Source organism: Carica papaya, chromosome 5 (genome assembly GCF_054855325.1).
Source record: "Carica papaya isolate Zhongbai chromosome 5, ASM5485532v1, whole genome shotgun sequence".
NCBI classification, from domain to species: Eukaryota; Viridiplantae; Streptophyta; class Magnoliopsida; order Brassicales; family Caricaceae; genus Carica; species Carica papaya.
Window position 1 is genome coordinate 39,226,338 of NC_142313.1, and position 18,688 is coordinate 39,245,025.

An 18,688-nucleotide genomic window follows, 5' to 3' on the forward strand; every position below is an offset into this window, starting at 1 on the left:
TGCTAGTCGCAGCCAAAAGTTTAGCATTTCGGACATCAAGTTGAGTAAGAATCTCTCAACTTATTCCATGTTATAGAATTGAAGTTTAATTTTAAATAATACGGGTATTTTGTGAAACTTAAAAAATATTCGTAATTAATTACAGGTTACTAATGGAGCCGGAACTGGTTATTTACTATTATTTGTTATATTTAACCGATCGCCTGGTTTTACATTTTTATATGCATGATAATACACTGAAATTAGTATGATGATACCATTGTATTCTTTTGATGCATGCTTTGCTTTTTTATGTGATTTTGGTTGAATTGGAAAACTGGAAATTAAAGATAAATGGAAATTATTTGGTTAAGTGGATGGATGAAACGGCAGCCTTACTGGATATCTTGAGAGATGGTGGACGGACCGAGTACATAGGAAACCCTACCGTGAACGTTGCCTCATACCGGATGGGGTATCAATGTTTCGTAATTTCGCGCTCATACCGGATTGAGTATGGGGACGGCCTATTTCACCCTCATAACGGACGGAGTATCGAGATTTAGTAATTTGGCGCTCATATCAGACGGGGGACGGCCCGTTAATTAAAAATATTAAAGGAAATGATTCACGCGTAGTGAGGATATCCTTATGGACCCCCATGGATACTAGTAAACTGATAAAAGAGAAAATTGTTGTTCCAACCGATTGCATATGAAATTATGATATGTGTTATGTTATTGCTTCTATAGGTTGTTTTGTAAATCTTACTACGGTAAGTAGACGGTAAATAATTTTATTTATGATAAACGATTTTTCTTAATTAAGAGCTCTATTAATTATTTTTATGATTTCTACTAACATTCATTTCTATGTCGGTGAGTAGCGTGATATTCTTACTGGGCTAGTGTAGCTCATTCTTTCATTAACCATTTCAGATTAAGAGGACTAGTATTCAAAGCCCGATCCACAAGAGGATTGCGAGTAGGACGTTCAGTTTGTTTACTTTTAATTTATTTTTCTGGTTCTTAATTGTTCTTTTAGAAAGATTATTCTCGTAATTCCTATTTGGTACTTTCAGTTATTGTGTAAGTAATGTAAACTCTAACTATTTATTTCGCTTCTGCACTAAATTTATAATTTGTTTTTTAAAAAATTTTTGGGGTCGTTACAGTTAGTATTAGAGACGCGTTCCTCGAAATCATTCTTTATACAAAGTCATTAGGAAACATAAAAAATAATGAATTATCACTCAACCATTCCTTATAAAATATAGGTACAGATAGATGAGGAGATGAAGACCCCAACTAAACCGAGCAACCCGAGAGGGTTCTCTTCGAAAGGATGTTGACTGGTTATTTGAGATGCTGGCGAGACTCATCGTTGCCTAGCAAGTCCAGGAGGAAAGGAAGGAGCTACCTGACCTTCCCCTGCTGCCATAGATTGAGCCACCCCTGCAGTGAGAGGATCTCGAGCCACCCTGGTACGATCCTGTTCCTCCACAGTGCCACTTGGCACCACCACAATATGATCCGGTGCCCCAGCCACAGTACCACCCGGCACTACCATAGTATGGTCTGGTGCCCCAACCGCATCACCTAGCACCACCACAGTACAATCCGGTGCCTTCACTGTATCATCCAGTACCACCGCAGGGCCATCTAATCCATATTTAGCATAGTTCAGTCCCTCTTCCATGGGGCCCAGTCCCTCCCATAATGGATCTAGACTACATTGAGAGGTATAAAAGACTAAACTCATCTACTTTTGTAGAAGGATCCTCTTTTGAAGAGACCAAGTACTAATTAACTGAGACAGAGAAGGCCTTCACGACTCTTGGGGTGATTTCTGAACAGAGAGTCATCCTTACTACCTACATGCTGGTGGGAGACGTAGGCAGCTCTTGACAACTCAAGCAAGCAACCTTGTCCGTGCCAGTCACTTGGGAACAATTCCTGACGGCCTTTCATGCAGAGTACCTTCCAGAGCATCTTCGACATCTGAATGAGATGGAATTTGCACACTTGGTCTAGGGAGACATGACTGTATCAAAATATACTCGGAAATTCCTAGAGTTGGATCGGTATTCCCTTGAAAGCATGATACATGAAGGCAAGAAAGTAAGAAAGTTCAAGTGGGGTCTCCGTCCTAAGATCAGACAGCAGTTGTATGTGTTCGAGCTTAGTATTTACTCTGCTGTTCTGGCCAAGACACAGTTAGTGGAGATGAACCTTCGTATTTTCCCTCTAGTAGTAGGAAACCTCAAGCCCTTGGCTTCACACTACAAACCAACACCTACTATACGTGTTCAAAAGAACAAAAGACCCAGACTGATGACTCAGGCTCCCCTCAGATTCCAAGATGTGGTAGAACCTATCAGCACTGTGGCAAGGATTATGGGGACCAACCTTGCTACCGCCTCAATAACACTTGCCGCATATGTGGTAGTGCCCAACATTATGCAAGGGAGTGTCCGAGGAACCAGAACTAGGTCAGACCTCCTATTTAGTGCAGGGCTTATAACCTCACTCAGTAAGATGCAGAAGCCAACTCGGACATGGTACAGAGTATATACACTATTTGTAACCATATTGCACATGTTTTGATTGATACTACTGCTTCGCATTTATTTATTTCATATATTTTTGCATCAAAATTAAATATATTACCTAAAAAACTTGATTCTATGTTGTTTGTGTCTACTCCTGGGAGTAGGACACTACTAGGGGAGGTTATATACAGAGTTTGTGTCATAGATATAGTAGATAAAAAATTGAGTACGGATCGAATAGAAATTGACATGGGAGACTTTGATGTAATTTTAGGGATGAACTGGCTAGCAGTGTATCACGCCATCGTAGATTATTTTCGCAAGAAAGTTGTATTCAACCCTCTTAATGATGAGTGATTTACAACCGCAAGAAGGTTGTATTCAACCCTCCAAAAATAATAAATTATCATTCAACCATTTCTTAGAAACAAAGTCAGTTATATCTCTTTTCATCTCGTTCCACCAAACCGGTGTCGCATACTTTGATACATTTTCGTGCTTCCGAGATGCATGACAAATTTTGAGCTATGAACCTCTGTCATAATGTCCCTTTTTAACTCACTGTCACATGAAACACACCTTGTCCTGAAATCTGAGTAACATATCGGCAAAGACTCGAAATTCTGAATTTATTCCCTGTTCTGCATCTTTCCTGAGAGCTGCTAGGGTGAAATCAGCGAATTGGGCTTCTTTTATTCTCTGGATCAACTCAGGTTGAATAGTCAAGTGGGCCAAACATGTAACTCTCTTCAAGTCCTGAAGTCGTATCTATTGTGCGGCCCCTATTACCTTGCATTCTAAAACCATTAAGTGAGCTAACATACATATACTTTGTCTGCTGAGTGCGTCAGCTATCACATTACCCTTTTTTAGGTGATACAAAATGTTGCAATCATAGTCCTTGAGGAGTTTTATCCATTATCTCTTACGCATGTTGACATTCTTTTAAGTGAATATGTGTTTCAAGCTCTTATGGTCGGTATAGATCTAAAAAATCTCTCCATACAAATAATGGCGCCAAGTCTTCAAGACGTGGATAATCGCAGTAAGTTCTAAGTCGTGGATGGGGTAGACTTTCTCATGACTCTTCAATTATTTCGACCCATAGGTTATGACATTCTCATGCTGCATCAAAACACAACTTAACCCCAAGTAGGAGGCATCACTATAAACTGTCTATCCACCTATCCCACTCGACAATGCCAACACATGTGCAGTAGTCAACTCCTTCTTTAGTTCTGAAAAGCTCCTTTCACAGTGTTCGTTCTACTCAAACTTGACATTCTTCTTTGTGAGCCAAGCAGGAAAATTTTCTACAAACTTGCAGTAATAACTTGTCATTCTTAGAAAACTACGAATCTCCTTGACCGATGTCAATTTCTCCCAACTAAGTACTACCTCAAATTTTTTGGGTTCACTAACACTTCATCCCTTGATATGATGTGCCTTAAGAAGGCAGTCTGCTCGAGCCAGAACCCGCACTTACTCAACTTTGCATACAAATTCTTTTCTCTAAGGACCTGGAACACCTGAGTCAGATGGTGAGTGTGTTCCTCTCTGCTTTTTGAATAGACTAGAATATCATCAATAAATATAATGACGAACTAATCTAAAAATTATCTGAAAACTCTGTTCATCAAATCCATAAAGATGGTTGGCGCATTGATTAGTCCAAATGGCATGGCCAGGACTCATAATGTCTGTACCTGGTTTGAAAAGCTGTTTTGGGAATGTCCTCTGCCTTGATCTTTACATAATTGTAACCTGAATGTATATCTATTTTGAAGAAGACCTGAGCGCCCTACAACTGATTAAAAAGGTCATCGATCTTGGGGAGGGGGTACTTGTTCTTGATCATGACCATATTCAATCCCTGTAGTCAATATATAACTTTAACATCTCATCCCCTTCCTTGTAAATGTAACTCCAGCACCCCAAGGGGACACACTATGTCAGATCAACCCACTATTCTGTGATTCATTTATCTGTTTCCTCAGCTCTTTTATTTCAACACGACTCATGCGGTAAGGGACAACCGAGATAGGTTGGGTGTTTGGTTGAAGATCTATAGTGAATTTAACTTTTCTGTCCACTAGCAATGTAGGTAGTTCATCAGGGAATACGTCTGGAAAGTCTCGAACTCCTACAATCTCTCGAATGCAAATTTCTTTCTTAAGTTTGCCTAGTTAGGGAAAATAGTCGGGTTAAAGCACTTTATAATATAAAAAAAAAAATTGTCATAAGGGAATGATGTTTTAAAATGTTATTAATTTGTAAATGACTTTTCATTAAGAGGGTTCAATAAGAGTTTTTTGTGAAAATAATCTACAATGATGTGATATGCCGCTAGCCAATTTATTTCTAGGATTACATCAAAGTTCCCGTGTCAATCTCTATTACGTCCACACTCAATTTTCTATCTGGTATATCTATTATACAAGCTCTGTATATAACCTCCCCTAGTAGTATCATACTCCCAAGAGTAGACACAAACAACAGAGAATATGAGGCACCAGTATCAATCAAAATATATACAAGATGATTACAGACAGTGTACGTACCATATATCACGTCTGAGTTGGCTTTTGCATCTTACTAAGTGAGATTATAAACTCTGCCCTGGATAAGAGGTCTGGCCTGGTTCTGATTTTTCGGGCACTCTCTCGCGTAGTACTGGGCACTCCCACATACACAACAAGTATTGTTGATGCGATAACATGGTCGACCCCCATGATCCTTACCACAGTGCTAGCAAGTCCTGCCGCGTCCTGTTACCATAATCTAAGGAGGAGCTTGAATCACTGGACTAGGTCTCTTGTTCTGCTGAATAGGTATAGTGGGTGCTGGTCTGTGGTGTAAAACCGTAGGCCTGAGGTTCCCCACTACTGGAGAAAAAATGAGAAGGTTCATCTTCACTAGTTGTGTCTTAACTAGAACAGCTGAGTAAATACTGAGTTTGAACACATACAACTACTGTATAATCTTATGATGGAGGCCCCACTCGAACTTTTTTGCCTTTCTGCCTTCATCCATCATGCTCTCAAGGAAATACTAGCCCAAATTTAGCAATTTTCAAGCAAACTCTATTTTCTTCATATGTCGGAGATGCTCTAAGAAGTACTCTGTATTGAAGGCCATCAGGAACTATTCTCAAGTGACTGGAACAGGCAGGGTGGCCTACTTGAGCTGCCACCAGCGACCTGTCTCTCCCACCAGCATGTAGGTAGCAAGTATAACTCTCTGTTCGATAACTACCCCAAGAGTCGTGAAAGTCTTCTCTATCTCAACTAACTAATACTCAGCCTCTTTAAAGGAGGATACCCCTGAAAAAGTAGATGAGTTTAGTCTTTTGTACCTCTCAATGTAGCTTGGGTCCATCATGGGTTGAACTGGGTCCCATGGAAGAGGAACTAGATTATGCTAGAGAGGGACCGGATTGCCCTATGGTGGTGCTAGATGATACGGTGGAGGCACCAGATTATATTTTAGTGGTACCAGATGGTACTGTAGAGGAGCAGGGTTATACCGGGGTGGCTCAGGATCCTCCCGCTGCAGGGGTGGCTCAAATTGTGGCAACGGGGGAGGATCAAGTAGCTCCCTCCTTTCCTCCTGGGCATATTGGGCAACGATGAGTCTCTCCAACATTTTAAATAGTCGATCAACATCCTCTCGAAGCGAAACCTTCTAGGTTACTCGATTTAGTAGGGTTCTTCTTCTCCTCATCTATCTGTACCTGCATTTCACAAGGAATGGTTGAGCGATAATTTATTTTTTTATGTTTCCTTAGGTCTTTGTGTAAGGAATAGTTTTGAGGAACACGGCTATGATACCAACTATAAAGACCCATAACTTAAATAGAAACAAGGTCATAAATTTAATGCGGAAGCGTATAATAACGCTAGGGTTTACATTTCTTATACATAAATTATCATGCCCAATAGGACTACAGAAATGTCCATTTCATAGCGGTTCATAAAATAAAAATATAATAACATATGAAAATAGTAAATAAATGTTGTAAGGAGGTTAACCTCCACTAGCTCTTGATAGGATCTAAGAAGACACCTACTCACAGCTCTCTTGCTGATCAGGATCAGGATCTTGATCTTTTTTATCTAAAATGGTTAATAGAGGAGGGGTTGAGCTACACTAACCCAATAAGAATATTACACTACTCACCGACATAGAAAACTGAAGTTGGTAAAAATCATAAAAATAACTAATTGAGTTTTTAATTTGAGTAAATTCATTTATCATAAGGAAAATCATTTATTGCATACTTACTGTTGTGAGATTTTTAAAATCGACCTATAGAGACAATAACTCAAATAACATTATGATCTCATATTCAAGTGAGCAAGAACAACAACTTTCCCTTTTTATTTGCTTACTAGTATCCCTGATGGTCCATAGGGGTGTTCCACTAAGCGTGAACCTAATATCTAAACTTGTCAACTAACCGGCCGTCCCCATATCCTGTCTAATATGAGCGCCAAAAATATCATCCATCGATATCCCGTCCGGTTTGAGGGTGAATCGGGTCGTCCCCATCATCCTTTAATACCCCGTCCACTATGAGGTAACATTCACGGTAAGGTTCCCTATGTACCCGGTCCGTCCATCATCTCCTAGAATATCTAGTAAGACAACAATTCATTAATTTACATAGCCAAGCAATTTTTTATTTGCATATTAATTTTAAATTTCACAAATCAACCATAAATCACACAAGATAAGTGATATATGCATCAAGAAAGCACAACTGAATCATTTAATTATTCTAATATATTATCATATATTTAAAGTTGTAAAATTAAATAATCAGTTAAATAGGATTAATAAATAACTAACCAGTTCTGGCTCTATTAGTGACCTATAATTATTCTCAAAGTTTTTTTAAATTTCATAAAATACAATATTATTGATTATTAAACTTCAATTCCATAACAGGGAATAAGGTAAGGGATTCATACCCGAATCGGTGTCCGAAATACCTAACTTTCTACTACGTCTACTGGTGGTCCTCGAGTTTCTTGAATTTTTCTGCAGAGATTAAAACACACTTCACATACCTAAAAATATCTCAAAAATTCAAAATCGGTATTAAAAATCCTTTTTGGCCAATTTCGGGGTTCTGGCACGACGACACCACCGTGTTCCGGCGAAGGCACCACCGTTTGCGGCGGTGATTTGCCTCAACCTAGCCATTTTTTGCCGAATTTGGCCAGTTTCAGCTGGTTTTATACATATCCCTGTGAAAAAACACATGAGGGGGTCTCGGTTGGCCGAAAAAATTAGAAAACAGAAACCTTCCGGTTGTGGGGTTTTTCGAGTGCGGTGGCTCCGCCGGTTCACCTTCGCGACTGGGATTTCTTCTTTGGTCAACTTGTAGAAAATAGAATAGTCAATACAATGGTGAAAAAATCGCACAAAATGAAAAATGGAAAAGGCCTCATCGGAGGCAGTTGCGAGTTTTGCCCGCAGCGCCTCCACCAGTTCTTCCTCGCAGTTTTCGACTCACTCACTATTCATTTTACTGTGATATAGCCACAGGGGTGCTCGGAATGGAAGTCCAAGTGGGTAGAATAATTTTTACCTTTTTGACGGTGAATCTGGCTCCGGTGCGACGGCGGTCAGCAATCGGCTCCCTTCTCCGGCGTTTAGTTCTTCTTCTCCAGAGTGGGGCTGGTGGCTAGGATTTGAGTTCAGTGTGATACGAAATATTTATACTCATCTAGCGTTAATCTGAACTGTTTATCGCATTTGATCTCAACCGTCTAATCATGCTTAAGAAAGAAACGAATCTGAATCGTTTATCGAATTTGATCTCGACCGTCTGATCGCGTCTGGGAGAAACATATTCGGACCATCCACGCACGCAGGATCGCTTCTAGGTTGTCTGATCGCAAGGCACGTGGATCGCCAACGTGGCCTCCCGCATGGCACCAAGTCAGCGTACCTTGCCACGCGGCATGCTCCGATTCGTCGAGACTGCTAACCGGGCGGTTCTACGTGGTCAAATTTTTTTTATTTGCACTCTGACCCCCAGTTTCTGATTTTTATTTCAAAAACACTCATCGAACTCAAATTTTCACCTCTTTTTATCAAAATTATTTTCAATCTCATCCCTAATTTATTTTTTCCCAAATGTAACAAAAATTTCATTAAATCAATTTATAAAATATATTTTTTTTATACATTTCTAAATTAACAATGCAGAATTAATCAATGTTTTACAAGTTATGAAGCAAAGAAGAGCAATTAGAGATTAAAAAACAATAGATAGAACCTTTATTGCCAAGATGTCAAACAAATTTTCATCAACATCAAAAAAATAAAAAATTTCTACAATGCAAAGTATGGAAGAAAGACAATTATAATATCTATTTAAAAGCAAATTAAGTTTTCAATTTGGACATTAATAATTTAAATTTTTTTCACTTGAAAACACTCCAACAAATATGATATCATTAAAATTTTTACCTTAGTAAATCAAATTGATAATAAATATTGATATAAATATAATGTATTTAATGGAATTAAAGTATAAAAGATAGTATTATAATATTTAAACAATAAACAATTTAAACTTAATAGAAAATGTAATATATATACATATGAATATATAAAACAACCATGTAATATTTTTACTACTAAGTAATAAATTAAATTAATTAGGTAACTTCATAAGTCACCATTCCCTATTTTATATATTTACTCCCATTAGTTATGTTTTGCTGTCCGATTAAGGCATTAGCTTATTAGTTCGTTCTGGATTTTTTTTCTTTTCCAATTTTGCTCATTGGATTTTTTTTTTTTTATTTAACCGTTGTTAGTTTATAAGTCCAATCAATATATGTATATATAAAGATGTGCCAATTTTACATTTTTAAATAATTTTATCCAATTATTTACAGTAATAATTTAATTATTTTAATAAGTAATTAAAATTTTTTATGTAAAAATCTAAAAACAAAAACTTATAATGATTATTAGAATATTTTATGTGGAAGATGTATAAGAACCTTAAAATTTTAATAGTAAGATTAAATAATTATTTAATCAAAAACTACAATAGATAAATTATATATATACACACACACACACGTATAAACAATGCTGGAAAATGCTATATGCATTTTCTTATTTCTTTGAAATTAAAAATAAAAATAGTATGTCGATATTAATTTTTAATATATGCATTAGATAAAAAGATAAAAAGATAAAAATTTTGTGTATTATCCACTTAGATTCTATTCTAAAATATAGAAATAAAACTAATGCGAAAATCATAATTATATATATTCTTTAGGGATAAAATTTTAAACATTATTCACTCAAATTCCAAAATATAAAAATCCAAATGCAAGTGTTGTTAGATAGCATCAAGAGCCTGATAGTTTAATTCACTGCCTAATTAATTTTATCCTTTCTATTACTTCAAGTTAGTTTTAATTACAAATAAAATTTCTTAAAAATGTATACTATACTAATAATAATAACTATATCTTCCCACTTGTATTAATAAAAAAATTATACATTTTTTTTTATTAGATGATATATACACATTAAATATAATACAATCTGTAAAGGTCCAGCTCTTAAAGAAAATAAATTTGTATTTTTAAATACGAAAGCAAACAATAATGTTAGGGTTACATTCCCTGCACATTAAATTTGAATGCCCAATAGAGATACGGAAATGTACTTTCTACAGATGTTTGTAAAAAAAGAAACGGATAAACGATTAAAAATAAATAAATAAATATTCTAGGAGGTTAACCTCCACTAACACTTGATGATGTCCGGGAGGTAATCTACTCACAACCCTCCTGCTGATCAGCATCTGGATCTTTTTCTTCTTGATCTGAAATGGTTAATAGAAGAGTGAGTTACACTAACTCAATAAGAATATCATGCTAATCACTGATACGGAAAAACGAATATTGGTAAAAATCATAAAACAACTAATGGAGCCCTTTATTTAAGTAAATTAGTTTAATATAAAGAAAACTATTTATTCCATACTTACCGTTTCAAAATCAACCTATAAAGATAAATACTCAGATAACATTATGATTTCATGTACAAGTGAACAAGATTAGCAATTCTCTTTTTAATCTGCTTATTAGAACCCCTGAGGCTCCATAGGGATATTCATGTACTTGTAAATTCAATATCTAGACCTGTTAGTTAACTCAGCTGTACCCATATCCCGTCTGGTAATAGGCGTCAAACATACCATCACCTCGATACCCCGTCTGATATGAAGGTGAACTATGTCTCCCAAATCCTTCCAGTATTGGACTTCTTAGCCCTGTCCGGCTGAGGTATAATATCCACAGTATGATTTTTTATGTATTGGATCCGTCTACCCTTTTTCAGGGTATCCAGTAAGCCTTTCATATATATATCTACATCATCAATCAATCGTCAATTTCATACTAATATTTCGTATTCACAAATCTACAGTAGATTATGCAACAAGCGATATGTACATTAAGAATATAATTGAGATATTTTATTTCAAAACATACCAATACAGGAATGTGCAGTGAAGTACACTAAACAACCGAGAATAAAAATCAAAACCATCAATTAAATACGTACAATATAATAGTACAGGAAAATAAACAGTGAATCAGGATAAATATAAATTGGCCGGTTCCGGCTTCATTAGTGACTTGTAATTATTTTTATAATTTTTCTAATTTTTCACAAAACACAATATATGTGATTATTAAGCCTCAATTTATCGTAATAGAGAATAGGGTGAGGGATTCTTACCCGAATCGGTGATTCAAAATATCATGATATCTACTACGCCTCTTGACAGTCCCTAGGTTTCTCGAATTTTTTCTGCAAAAATTAAAAGACTTGTCACATATCCAAAAATATCCCAAAAGTCAAAATCGGTGTTAAAAAACCTTTCTGGTAAATTTTAGGGTTTCGACACGGCGCCGCCGCCAATATTCCAGCACCGGCTCAGTCGCCACCAGCAGCAGTTCGCCTCAGTCTGGCTGGTTTTGACCATTTTTACACGTATCCTTGCGAAAAAAAACATGTTATGAAGCCTCGGTTGGCCAAAAAAAATCAAAAAACTGATACCTACCAGGATGGGGTCCTTGGGTACCGCGGCTCTACCAGTCCTCCTTTACGGCTGGGGTTCTTCTTCGGCGAACCTGCACCATAAAGAGACGGTAAACACGATAGTCAAAGAATCGCGTAAAACGAAAAACGAGAGTGGGGTTATCGGAGAGGATTTTTTGTTTTAGTCGCGGCGGCTTGGTCGGGCTTTGCCTGTAATTTTTAGCTCATTCACCATTTTTTTTGCTGCAATATGGCCACAGAGATGCTCGAAACTAAATTCCGAGTGGGAAAGAGAAAATTTTATCTTTTTCAACAACCGGTGGTGGCTCCAATGCGGTAGCAATGGTGGTCAGCCTCCTTCTCCAGCATCTGGTTCTTCTTATCTGGCATCTGATTTTTCTTCTCCGACGAGGGTTGTTGCAGCTAGGATTGGGATTCCCTAGAACGCGATACTTAAATGCCCTCCCCATGTCGATCTGGGCCTTTCATTCGGGAACACATGGCTCTCTCTCGTTCCTTGGATCTATCTTAATCGGAGAATGAATCTGGACCGCACGATTGGATTGACTCTGACCATTCGATCGTATCTAAAGAGGGAATGCATCTGGGCCGTTCACACGTGCGGGATAAGATCTAGACCGTTGGATCGTTAGGATCGCTCACGTGACCTCCCGCGTGGTGTTGATATCAGCGGGGTTGCCACGCGACGTACTCTGGTTCGCCGGGGCTGCTGACCGAGTTGTCCCACGCGGCCAAACTTCTCTTTTTTTGCGATTTAACTCCCTGTTTTCAAATTTTCTTTCAAAAGCACCTCCTGAATTCAAAATTTCACTCATTTTTTAAAAAATTATTTTTAATTTTGTCCATAATTTATTTTTTCTCAAAAATTCAATAAAATTAAAATTAAAATAAAAATTTTTAATTACTTGTATATTTTTTATAAATAAAATTTTTTTATCCTGGGCCAATTCCCGGACTTGGGTATTACGCAATCAATGATCGCAACTTCTTAACAAGAACGTCCCAGAAGCACAAATTAAAATTCAAATATACAATCATCAAATTTAGAAATAGTTGGTTTTATATTCTCACTTAAATATTTGCCTTCTTATTTGTAATAACGGTAGTTACTAGTTATTTTCTTATTTGAATGATACGAAACTGGAACTACTTGTTTTGATATTTATACTAATTACTGATTTAGAATATTATTATCACTAATTAACCATGCTTAGCGCTAAAGCAGTACTAATTATGTGTTATCTTATTTCATGGATTTGACATAAACCCAAGCTTGTGTATACGGATGGTTTGGTGAATCTAACCAAAACCTTATTCACATACGTACTTTGGAGAGTAGAATTGGTGAACTCCCCATGACATTGCTTTCTTTTTTCTCCAATCCATGTGTGTATATAATATATATATATATATATATATATATATACATTCTTATTTTTATAACATTAAATTAAAATTTAAAATATAATTCTAATCAAAACAATAGATTTTAAGTGTCATATATAAATCACCAAAAATATATGTAAACTACTGAAGAAAAAAAGTGTTTATGTCTAATTAATTAGACTTTGGTTATGTCTAAATATTTTAAATTCGTATAGAACTAAGAATGATTTATATTTTAATTATAAATACGAACGTAATATCAAGAAATGTAATTGAGAGATGTTTTAGTAATTTGTAAAGAAAAAAAAAAACCAATAAAAAATACTTAGAATTCTAAAGTGCAAAATCAAATATTATTGCACTACAAGAAAAACAGAAATCAAACGGCAACGGTTTTCAATTATTTAGTGACGGTTTTGTCAGATGATTGTGAATAGCAACGGTTACAGCGACGACTACAAAAAGACTATTAAAAATATGTATTATGTGGTTCGAAATAATTTTATTTTTAAATAAGAAATCGAGAATAATTGATTAAGACATCGATATAACACATGCAACAATGCGTGCAAAGCTACGTTCGGTTTATTCATCGACAACTTCCAAATGTCTCTGAATCCTTTTCTGTTTTACGGCATCGCTTGCTAATTAGTAACGTTTTTAATCGCTAAATTTTGTTTTTCTTATAGTTAAGTAGGGGAGGTTCGTGTGTTAATCTTATTCTGTTTCTACTATATAAAACCAAATATTAAAATTTTATTATATATTTCAAAGTTTTTTCCTGTTATAATTCAATATAATTCCCATTCCTTGTATCGTAGGTGTATGTGGTGAAAGTATTTCCCCTATAAAGCTTGTTTTACTGTAATTATCCAAGATGCCAGGTACTTGATAAGCTCTCGCAGAAATAGCTTCTATTTTATATATATAAATTACTAAACTAGTTCAAAATTTTGGTACTTGTTGTAGTTTGGACCTTAATATTTTTTTGTTATAATATGAGCTCTACCAAGATTTTAATTATCCCAAATATCCAGTTTTTTTATTTATTATTTTGTAATAGAAAAAGTTTAAATAATTATATTATATTTGAATACTTGATTAAATTAATAACTCAAAAATATTTTTAACTAATTAATAAAAATATTAAGTCAATTTTTTTATCATTATTAATATAATTTAACTATTTTATACATTTTTAGTTAGTAAATAAAAGAAAACTAGACGTTAATGAATAATCATATCCCCAGTTTGATAATTTATCTTATATATTTTTATTAAGATAAAACTTATTTAAATCTTGTTTTTATATAGTGAATAGAGTATTTATAGACTTTCTTGCCAACACAGTATACATACACATGAATATTAATTGATAATCACGTGCTTGAAGCCTATACTAAAAAAAAATATATATATATATATATATATATGTATAATTTTTAATAAAAATTTAAATTTTATTTACAAATATCTGTGAAATTTATACATATATATATATATATTTATATTTACAAAAACACGTAATAAATAATAATTAAAAATCTATTGATAAGCACACAATAGATAATCTGCAGAGATAATCAATTGAAGCAGAGATAATCTGCAGTGAGAGGCCTGAAAATATGGCTAGCCACATTCTCTATAAACTCCAATTGCTCCTTTAGAAGATGCATATACACCACCCAATCGCCATTGATAGTGGCACTGGGCATTGGCATAACATACCCAGTCTGGCCGCCCCATGGGAAATGGTAAGATCCAAAAATTGGTCTTCCCCATCCGAAATCTATCTCGCACACTGGAAATCTTTGACCTGAAGACACCACAAATGCGGGTCCATCATTGGATCCCTCCTTATAAATTTTAGCTACAGTTGGTTGCGGTCGGTGCGCCTCCACCCAATCAATAAGTCCTAAGAAATGGTCTCTGTTTAACGCATTTTCTATGAAACGGTGCACCTCGTTAGCCACCCAGAACAAGGGCCTCTCAACCAGCTCATTCACTTTATGTTCACCATATGGAATTGACAACACATTTCCGAAGTAAGAGGCCATGATTTTTGCAGTTTCGTTTCTTTCATTGCTAAACCTTGTTCTTCCGTCTACGATAATTCCCATTTTGGAGATCATCTTGTTGTTTTGCTCTGCAAATTGGGCCATTAATTTCCAAAGAAAAGCACTGAAAGATTCTAACTTACTTCTTGGGATGCCATTGGAACTGGCAAGTGATTGGAAATTATACAAGTGTTCAGCTTTGATGTAATAGATACGACTGAGAAGGTTTTCAGTGTGTTGATGAGAAATTTTGGATAAAGAAATGGTTTGAAAAAGTTGGTCAATGAAGGGGTCAAGATGCGACGGATGGCGAGGATTTAAGAGAGAGCGCCTGAAACATGGAATCACAGACATGGGAGTAGATCTAGCCATTTCCGCCCATGATACGAAAAACATATTTGTAGAGTATGCATCTGCTATGCGATGATCGAAGGTGCATCCAATCACTACTCCGCCACATTTCAGTTCAGTTGTCTAAACAAATTTATTTATAATAAACTTTAATAGAACGTTGCAATTTAAATTAAATATTAATTAATATATTTTAAGATCATTTTTAACTTATAAGAAACTATTTAAAATAAAATAAGGAGATTTACTGATCGACTTCAGCCAAATTCTGTCTACTAATATCAATTACGTCAGTTGAGGTTAGTCAACGAGACCAGTGGATATGATTAATACATTAACTATTACTAATTAGAAGTTTTAATTCATCCATGCATGTGTATAATATATATATATATATATATATAAGGGAGTTCTTCCGCCCATGGCTGTACGGGAGGTTCAAATTCATCGATGCGTATACATGCAAATGTACATATGTAAAGAAGTGTTTTCGCCTCTTTACGATGAGTATGATTTCAAGTACTCCACAGAAAATTGTAAAAGATTTTGTTATTTATCCACATATTTTATTTATATATATATATATGGGGGAGTATTTTCACCCATTTGTGAGTATGAGAGTGTGGTTTTTTTTTTTAATTTTGAAAATTAATCGGTGATTCTAATTTAAATAAATGTGTTACTAATTAATTAATCAAAAGCACTAACCTGAACGGAGAGCACGCCGCGCTTCTTCTCAGGAACAAGTTTGCCTTGAATGGAGGCGTCCGGATTATACAAATCAAGATTTCGAAGCTCAACATCGGCATAAGCCTCGATAAAATCGACGCCGCGGTTGTTGCAGAGCAGCTCCGGCTCGCCGGCAGAGTTGAGGAGGAGCTCGCCGGCGAAGGCATAGTACGAGACGATGGTCTCGGCTAAGGATTTCTTGAGAACGGCAACCATGGCGGCGAAGCTCATCGCGTCGGAATTTGAGTAGCAGAAGAAGACGCTAACGTCGACTGGAGGCAAAAGCAAGTCGAGGTTGGAGAGAGGAAGCCAATGCTCCTGTAATGGCAGCAATGCTCTCACCACCTCCTTCTTCCTCACTCTCACCGTGAAGTCTCCGGTTGCAGACATTTTCACACAGAGAGAGGGAGAAAGTATAGGCAAGATCTGGTTTGATTGAGGACGAAGGAGATATTGGGTTGAATTTATAGGGAACTGATTTACTCGTTACCATTTAAAAAAAGAATAAAATAATAATTATATTAATTGATTTTCTTAAACAAAAAAGTAAATGTACCATTTATGTTATATTTTAATAATAAAACAATTTATTTTAATATTAATAAACAATAATAAAGTTTATTTTTAATATTAAGATTAAACAATTATTTAATCAAAAACTAAAATATGTAGGTTGGCAATGTTATCTATATATATATACATATAAATTATACTGAAAATTGCTATATGTATTTTTTAATAAATTTAAAAATAATGTGTCAAAATTAATTATAAATACATGTGTTACATAAAGATAAAAGTTTTAAATGTTATCCATTTAAATTCTAAAATATAAAAATGAAACTAATGTGATAATTATAATTATATATTATATAACTTTAAACATCATTCATCTAAATTCTAAAATACAAAATTAAAATTAATATGATAATATATATAATAATTATAAAAGGAACCAACTTTTCCGTCATATCAGATTGACTAACGAACTTTCTATTCGATTATTAATCAAATCAACCATGAAATGGGACTAACCAAATCAATTTTCTTAATCAATTTGATACATTTAATTACTTTGATTCAATTGGTTTTTGCTGACCGTATATGCCTATGACAAAGCTAAAAACATTAATAAAGTTAATTTAGGAGAAAAAGCCTTTTGCAATTGTTTGATTTTAGATTCACAAAAACTCTTACACAATATATATATATATATAAGAATCATAACATATTCACATTTCTTATTTATGAGATATATCTCCTATTATGTTAACACTCTCTTCAAAACCAAGGCGGATGCCTTGACATTAACTTGAGATTGAAAATTGAGTTTTGAAGATGACCAAGAAGATTAGTCTTGGTAAAAATTAGTTTTATGATTTGATGAAGATATAAAAACCAAGTTGAGAATGTTCTAAAGCCACATATTATAATTATCAGACAAAGTTATAAAAATAAGTGGTAATTAAAACATTTTTTATTGGAGAAGCAAATTGTAGAAGTAGAAGCAAAAGGCAATTTTCAAAAGTTCAAATCAAGAAAAGAGTGAGGTTGAAAAAAAACATGTTGGCGAGACAGGCTAGTGTGATGACTAAGATGGTTATTAAACATATATTGAGGTGCTAGTGTTAATATGAGCACTGATATAAATAAAATCAATTTTGAACAAGGGAGAGATGTTCAATAGAGAACAGAGAACTAAAGCATATTCAAAAAGAATTGAATTGGAAAGTAACATGACATGTGCTACTGTGTTCACTATTGGTCAGAGTCATGACGACAAGGGAGGACTGATCAACAGTTATACTTTTTGGTGAGAATAAATGCAAATAGAGGACTAAATTAAAGTTATATGAGCATCAAAATCATGGTTGATAAGAATTCTTCATTGAAGGATTAACCAAATATAGATATAAGGGAAAGTAGTGGATAAGGATCAAAACTAATGGTTGGGAAATTTGTATGATATTGGAAAGAGTTGCATAAAAGATATAGAAACTAAAGTAGTTCTCATAATGGAACTTTATTCTTAAACATTCTCCTTCATGTGAAATAGAATATTGACTTATTAAGCAATACAAAGCTATGGGGCAAAATGGACTCTAATACCACGTTAATTTAGAGAAATACTTATCAAATTGATTGATTTGGCCTTCACATAGTACTACTATTTATTTATGTATACATTAACTTATATTAAAAATAATTCATATAAAATACTACTAACATACACATTGCTTGTTTAAAAGACTTATTTCTTATTAGATTAAGTTTATTTATAAGATGTATCTTGTATTATATCCAGAAACAGAATGATTATAAACTCTTCTTTAGTATAAAAAATCTTTATCTCTTTTTGTCTTTTTTGTTTCTCGTTAAAAAGTATATACATTTTATCTTAATTATTTATAAGTTTGTATTAGACGTTAGTTTCACTTTAAAAATATGACGTGACTTTTATATATGAATATGATAATTGATAATCACAAGACTAATTGCTAATAGTAAAAAAATAAAAAAAAAT

At 34.6% G+C, this 18,688-nt stretch overlaps 1 protein-coding gene across 1 annotated transcript; it reads right to left on the reverse strand.

The window, feature by feature from the left end:
- Positions 1-14,506: 14,506 nt before the first annotated feature.
- Positions 14,507-16,632, reverse strand: LOC110815342 (coniferyl alcohol acyltransferase-like). Its single transcript, XM_022043109.2, has 2 exons — positions 16,144-16,632; positions 14,507-15,558 (listed from the first exon to the last, which is right to left on the reverse strand). Exons 1-2 carry the CDS (start codon positions 16,552-16,554, stop codon positions 14,611-14,613), a joined length of 1,359 nt encoding a protein of 452 aa, XP_021898801.1. The 5' UTR covers positions 16,555-16,632; the 3' UTR covers positions 14,507-14,610.
- Positions 16,633-18,688: the final 2,056 nt, after the last annotated feature.

Bases quoted from the DNA above. Each gene is read 5' to 3' on its own strand.
- LOC110815342 (XM_022043109.2), bottom strand. From the start codon at position 16,554: ATGTCTGCAACCGGAGACTTCACGGTGAGAGTGAGGAAGAAGGAGGTG. The intron at 15,559-16,143 runs GTTAGTGCTTTT...AAATTTGTTTAG, and splicing joins GCGGCGTGCTCTCCGTTCAG to ACAACTGAACTGAAATGTGG.